General features: G+C 46.4%; 1 protein-coding gene across 1 annotated transcript; it reads left to right on the top strand.

The window, feature by feature from the left end:
* The first annotated feature begins 307 nt into the window (after positions 1 to 307).
* Positions 308 to 1,599, top strand: LOC138567797 (uncharacterized). The gene is made up of 2 exons (XM_069646286.1): positions 308 to 676; positions 733 to 1,599. Exons 1-2 carry the CDS (start codon positions 308 to 310, stop codon positions 1,597 to 1,599), a joined length of 1,236 nt encoding a protein of 411 aa, XP_069502387.1.
* The last annotated feature ends 5,934 nt before the right edge of the window (positions 1,600 to 7,533 follow it).

The raw sequence follows: 7,533 nt of genomic DNA, 5'->3' as shown, positions 1-7,533 counted from the left end.
AACGTTGCCGCGCATGAGCCCTGCGCTGGAAGAAGGACTGGAATTGGGACACAGTAAAGAAGAGAGCAAACTACACAGACATAAAGAACAGAAGCAACCTGCTGAAAGGGGAGCAATCAAAGTAAATGAAGTCAAGTAGAAAGTACCAAGAAAAGTCAGAGGTAACAAAAGTGCAGAGGATTATGATAGAGGACAGTACTAGAACACTGAAGAGTCCAGATACAGAAGGCAGTGATTCATATGTGGATTGGGGAGGCATGCAGCGAGAGAATGGCCAGTGCCAGGAAAGATATGTGCCAACCTCTAAATGGTCAGGCCTTTCAGAAGGGTATGCAGAGGCACCGCGGCAAAACAAGCAGAAGTGAATGACGGCGACAGTCAGGAATCTGGTGAAGAAGCTGAACAGGTGCAGGAATCTGGTGAAGAAGATGAACAGGTGCAGGAATCTGGTGAAGAAGATGAAGAGGTGCAGGAATCTGATGAAGAAGATGAACAGGTGCAGGAATCTGATGAAGAAGATGAAGAGGTGCAGGAATCTGATGAAGAAGATGAACAGGTGCAGGCATCTGGTGCAGAAGATGAACAGGTGCAGGGATCTGGTGAAGAAGATGAACAGGTGCAGAAATCTGGTGAAGAAGCTGAACAGGTGCAGGAATCTGATGAAGAAGATGAACGGGTGCAGGACTCCGATGAAGATGAACAGTGCAGGAATCTGATGAAAAAGATGAACAGGTGCAGGAATCTGATGAAGAAGATGAAGAGGTGCAGGAATCTTATGAAGAAGATGAACAGGTGCAGGGATCTGGTGCAGAAGATGAACAGGTGCAGGGATCTGGTGAAGAAGATGAAGAGGTGCAGGAATCTGGTGAAGAAGCTGAACAGGTGCAGGAATCTGATGAAGAAGATGAACGGGTGCAGGACTCCGATGAAGATGAACAGGTGCAGGAATCTGATGAAAAAGATGAAGAGGTGCAGGAATCTGATGAAGAAGATGAACAGGTGCAGGGATCTGGTGAAGAAGATGAACGGGTGCAGGACTCCGATGAAGATGAACAGGTGCAGGAATCTGATGAAGAAGATGAACAGGTGAAGGAATCTGATGAAGAAGATGAAGAGGTGCAGGAATCTTATGAAGAAGATGAACAGCTGCAGGGATCTGGTGCAGAAGATGAACAGGTTCAGGGATCTGGTGAAGAAGATGAAGAGGTGCAGGAATCTGGTGAAGAAGCTGAACAGGTGCAGGAATCTGATGAAGAAGATGAACGGGTGCAGGACTCCAATGAAGATGAACAGGTGCAGGAATCTGATGAAAAAGATGAAGAGGTGCAGGAATCTGATGAAGAAGATGAACAGGTGCAGGGATCTGGTGAAGAAGATGAAGAGGTGCAGGAATCTGATGAAGAAGATGAACAGGTGCAGGGATCTGGTGAAGAAGATGAAGAGGTGCAGGAATCTTATGAAGAAGATGAACAGGTGCAGGGATCTGGTGAAGAAGATGAAGAGGTGCAGGAATCTGATGAAGAAGATGAACAGGTGCAGGAATCTGATGAAGAAGATGAACAGGTGCAGGAATCTGATGAAGAAGATGAACAGGTGTAGTGAGAGTGATGGGTGTGTAGATTCAAAAGAACATGAAAAGAAATTGAAAACCTTACTGTGAACTAGTAGAGGATGGAAAACCAGCACGCGCGGTAGCTGACTCAGGATAAGATCTCACACTCTTATCAGAGGAACTATACAGAGAATTGTGGTACAATCAAAGCAACAGACTTAAAAAAGCAGAAATGGAGGCAAAAAAGGAACACTCATTGGGCACTTTAAAACAAACATTCAACTCAAAGACAGAAAAAAAAGCAAAGTCGATGTTACAGAGCATAGTCGTCGTTATGACGTAGAACCCAAACTACTAGAAACACATGTAGAAGTGTTCACAACGTCGATTGGGACACACAAAGGGTACTTCCATGAAATTAAGATTCAATGAGGAGCAATATTAGTAAAACAAATGGTCACTACTCGAAACGAATTACACATCCTAATAGATAATTTACTCGGCAAAGAAATAATGGAGACAATAGAGGCCAATGATTGGCTAAGCTGATAGTTATGGCAAGAAGAAATGAAATGAGCAAACTGGGAATGTGCATAGATCTCAGAGCGGTGAATCTAGAAGTAGCGAGTGATAACATCCCACTTCCAACAATAAAAGTTGACATAACCATTGCCTATCACCAGGTGCAACTATCATTGAGCGGAACTTTTGACAGCATGTCTAATGCCATTTGCCACATACGAGTACACTAGAATATCGTTGAGACTCTTCCAAGCAGCTTCAGTGTTTCGAAGACTCACAACACAGGAAAGTAATAGAAAAAGTAAAGTACTTCCAGGATGACACTTTGATTCATGGAGCCACTGAAGAAGAACAGAACAACATTCTGAATGAAGCATTAAAAAGATTGGAGAAAAATGGATTCCATTTACAAAAAGAAAAATGCGTTTTGGCTAGATGAAAGTGGACTTTTTGGGTTATGCTATCTCGGCGGAAAGAGTGGAAGCAACGTAAGGTCTCATCTAGGCAAATCAACAAGCACCAGATGCGAAAAACCAAGAACAATTAAAATAATTAAAGGGAATGGCAGAGTATTATGCAAAGGTTGCAAGCAATGTCTCTGTCTATTACAACTGTCTGAGAAAACTCCTGAGGAAAGGGGAGCTGTTTGAATGCACAGATCAATAAAAACAACATTCAATCAAGTGAAGAAATAAATAGCAGAAAGCCTGGATTTAAATCCATTCAACACCACCAACAAGACAATAATACGGTGGAGACCAGTAAATATGGAATAGGTGCAGCACTTGAGCAAATTATATCAGGATGGTGCAGAGTGAGTGAAGGATCAGACAGTGATGCTTCCTTTCACATGATTCATCAAAGGAATAACAAAAGTGAGGGCTGAATAATAAATAGGTGCAAGTGGGTTGGATGGCAACTGGAAAACTCCTGGTTTTGAAGAGGGGAACAATATGAGTGTCCCACATTCAGGGTGTATCAACTGAAGTAAGGTGGCCAGGCAGGGAGAGAAAGAATAAACCAAGGCTATAAGAATATACTCTAAAGACCAAAGTTCTTCCAGGTTTTTCCTTGAAAAGTGCCTCGGGTTTTGGGGACCCCACTCCCCACTTGTCGTTGATACACTGCTTGGCCCATGTGGGATTCATGCTAAGGGACCCATGCCTCTCTTCTTGCTGGAATGCTGCCGGCCCTATGGGCAAAGTGTACCTACACCGACTGCTTGTTGGGACACCACACAGCCTGGATTTCTGCCCAGGAGATGAGGAATTCAAAACCAGGCAGATGCAATGGTTAGGTGCAATGGGGAGGAGAGTACATAATTGTCTTGTCTACCAGCCTGCAGGTCCTCTGTCCAAAACTAATTAGCTCCTCTGACTCTTCTACTTCACCCCACTCTTTTTCTTGCCTGTTATCCCTTTTTCGCTGCTTCGGGTCCATGCTTTTTCAGCCCTTTGGGTGCCTCCTTCCTAATCTTCCTCTATTTCCTTCAACTCCTCTCTCTCTCTCTAACTTCCTTGCTTCTTCCTGAGTTTGCTGGAGTTTCTCCCTCCAAGCCTCAAGCTTCTTTCAGTAGGTCTGGGATTTATCGAGCCAGAGGGCCTCTCCAGGTTTCTTCCCCTCGTTCCAATGCTAATACGTCCTCAGGTCTAATGACTTTACTGGGATCCTGATTCCCTATCCTCCCTACTACCTCTCCTCCTTCCTTTGTTTTCATCACCTATTTAACCTCCTTCTCCCTTAGCTGCTTCTACTGGGACCCTCGCCAGCCTCCTCGGATCTTATATCCTCCTCACCCTTCCCAAAGCCACCATCCACCAACTCCTGTAACTGCTCTACAATTCCTTCTGTTCTTATTATTGATCTCCACCCCAACCCAAGGTTTCTCTTCCACATTGACTTGTACCACTCCACTCCTGGCTTAATTTCCTCCTTCCTTCCTTCTTGTATTATCTTCCTTCACTCAACTCCATATCTTACCTCCCACTTCTTCTCTATCCCCGGTATCTCCCTCCTCCTGTCTCCACTCATGATCTCCCCTCCACTCCTCTGCTACACCGCCTTTGCTCTACTCCGCTCTCCAATGACCTCCTTGTTCCAGGCCCAGACTCCCTCCTTCCACTCCAAATGATCCTTCCTTCTTCCTCTCCAACCACCTACTGCTTACTGGGGCTGGCGCTGATTTTTTATATAGTCCCTTAGCCTCCCCCATGGTTTGGTTCTCAGTGGAGAAGCTGCAGCAGGGTAAGTAGGGGTGGGCTGACTGGTGATTGGTACATTCTACTTCCTTTCTGAGTCTCTCCAAGGGTGGGGTTTTCTTAGGCAGAGGCTATATCAGGTCTGGTATCTGTTTTCATTCTCACTAGTTGGTCGTGCCTCTGCCTGGCTGCTGCCTGCTGCTCTCACTCCTAAGTACAGGAAGTAGGTGCACGTTTAAGATGATATCTTCTCTGTCCTCCTCCCCCCTAAATCTCCAATTGGAGTACTGTGGCCCAGGGGCTGGGCTGGCACAGATAGAAATATGTTTTCTGTTTACCTTTGGATTTTAAGAAGGTGATGGGGTGCACTTTCTCCTTTCCTACGAGCTATGAGTACCCCCTGTGTTATCTTCCGGGGAGGCTAAAAAACATCGGTGTTATGGCCTGCCTCCCGCCCGAGTTCAACGGACCCTGTGGCCATGTCTGACTTCCTGATCCAGTCTGTGTTTTCCTTTAGTGAACCCAAGGGATTGTGGGAGATCCCCCTCTAAGAAAATACCCAGGGTCGGACTAGGCGAGTAGTCCCCTGCATTGTATGGGCTTTCTTGCGTGGATTGGTGGCTATCTGGTGGGCACTATGACAGGCCCCTGCTATGCAGGACGAGCTGAAGTGAGGGTTCCATGCTGCTAATGCCACTGCCCCGTGGGGGACCTTGTCACATATCTCCTCCCTTAATGGCATCCCATCTGGAAGGCTGTACCATGACGCGTAGGGGAGAATCACAGTGATGTCTATCTTTGAATATCTCAGAATCCTCATCTGTGATGTCTCTTGGGCAGGCACTCTTGGGTATTGAAAAACATAGGGGTCCCATCTCACTCGTAGTGTTCCTGGCCTTCCTGCAGTTCACCTCCCTGCAGGAACTCTTGAAACCTCTTGTCATCACTATTCTGCTCTTTTTGCTGGATCTCAGCCTTGTTGCTTGAGCTCTTGAAACGTGAAGCCTGTTCATTTTCCATCTCTAGGGTTGCCCTTGGATGATGTGACCATGGGACGGCATTTGGCTGGGTTTCTTGGCCCTTCACTAACTTGTATCTTCCATCCACCTTGGGTTTTGGTGCCATCTTTACAGAACTTGATTACATTGGACACGCCCTTGCACTAGCTGCCTGGGCTTCCTCTGGATGGCCTTGGGGTAAGATACCTTCCATCATTTGAATTTGTTTAGGTCGTGAAACGGTACGCACAGCATCCCCTCCTGCCTCTGCTGGCTTTATTGTCTTTTCTGGGTAGTCTGAGGCTCGAGGGTCCCCCAGTGGGTTTGGACACCACTCAGTTGGGAGACCTTCCATTGTCTCCTTTTAGACTCTCCCCAGTCTAGGGGTGTGGGTTATTGTGGAGGGGCTGTGAGCCAACACCCCCAAAGCTCCCAAAGGACTCTGCCAGTCCACCTGCTCCTTTTCTATTGGAGTCCATTCCCCGGTTCTTCTCCTATAAATGGAGACCAGCTCTTGGTAAAAGGGGTGGGTGGGAAGGGTACACTTGCCTAGATGGGGCCTCTGATCCCACGATTGCACCATCTGTCAGAATGGGTGTCAAGTGAATAGAGGATCAGACACACACAACGATGGTTGCTCTTAAAGACATAACAACAAGTGAGGGTTAAAAAATGAATAGGTGAAAAGGGGTCAGTATCACAACTGAAATATCTCTTTGTCTTGGAGTGGGGATAACATCATGAGTGTCCCAACTGAAGTCTTTGCCATCTGAAGCAAGGTGGCCAAGTAGAGAGGTAAAGAAAAAACGAAAGCAGAAAAAATGTACACGAAAGTTTCAAAGTTTCTTCTAGGGCTTTCCTAGTTAAGTCTCTCAGGTTTTGGGAAGCCCGCACCACATTTCTCGCAGAGATATCACCTGGCTCTGGTGTCCTTTGGGCTCAGGGGACATACACCCTACTTCTTTAGGGGCGCCACCCAATGCAGATGTCCCTTGAGTTCCTGGAGTTCTGCCTAGAAGATGAGGTGTTCAAAACGAGGTGGGTGCAGACAAGCGGAGAACCAATAATTCTCTGTCTACTAAACTTCTATGCCCTTCTGGGCAGCCAACCCCTTTCTTCGCCTCTATGGGCTCCTCTGTCTACTATTCCTTATTTGGAATGCCCTGTTGCCTGTCCCTAAAATTCAGAGTTTGTCCATAAAAGCTAATCAGTAGAAAAATACCATTACATTGCATAGTGTCCTACTCCCTGTCTACCAAATTCAGTGCCTAAAAAGAGTTCAGAAGGTTGCAATTCAGAAATCTAGTCAGTGTCTCTTTCGCCAGAAGCTTACACTAGCCGCTGGAGCGGCCCAAGGATGACTTCAAAGTACTTTGCCTCAATATGAAAAGTCTCAACAGAACAGGCCCAAAACTCCTGGAGTGCATAATTGTCTTCTACCACCATCCTAGGTGGGAAGACTCCAATCTGCTCATTATCCCTCCCGCAAACTGCAACAGCGGGGGTAACCGACTCTTCTCAGTTCTTAACCCTCGACTCTGGAACAGCCACCAGATGGACCTGAGAAAGTGCCGTTCTCTCTTGCACTTCAGAGTCATCCTGAATACTTAACCTTCTCAAAGCTATATCCCAGGTGCTTCAAGCATCATCCCTTCCATTTTCCATTTCATGTTCCCTTTCCTCCATTTTCCTCTAGTCGCCTTCTTTCTTAGTCCTGCTTAGCGGTCGGTCTGTCTCCCCTTTATTCGCTCACTTTTCAGCTGCACTTTCTGCACGCTTCGTCCTGTTTCATTTTTTTTTTTATTGTAGCGCCTAGTGTTTGGTGATTGAGTTGATGGTCGGCGCTGCATTTATCAATGAACATAAACATCTGACGTCCTCGCCATTGGAGAGTGCTGATCTCCTTAGACCAATCCACACTGTAAAGGCATATCCCCCTGAACATGTTTGACCTTTTGGGGTAAACATTGCTTTGACCTACAAAGGCTGACCACAGGGATAGCCTTGTAGGGCGATGTGGCAACCTCGTGTGGTTTAGATATGGAAAGTGTCTGGACAAATCATTTCCTGCACCCTCTTATCTATGCAGTCCATGGAATGTTGGGAATTTGTGCTGTACTGATGAGTGGCCCCATCAAGTGCAGCAAGGACATGTGCATGTATGTTGATGGTACCTTCTCAAAATCCTTCTCTCCCGCCCCCTTCCATGGTGACGAGCTCTCATAGTTTATGAGTGGTCCCCAGTGGGGTCCCTGACACAGAG

This window comes from Ambystoma mexicanum, chromosome 2p (assembly GCF_040938575.1).
Source record: "Ambystoma mexicanum isolate Mex_15411 chromosome 2p, UKY_AmexF1_1, whole genome shotgun sequence".
NCBI lineage: Eukaryota > Metazoa > Chordata > Amphibia > Caudata > Ambystomatidae > Ambystoma > Ambystoma mexicanum.
This window is presented reverse-complemented; position numbering and strand designations above follow the sequence as displayed.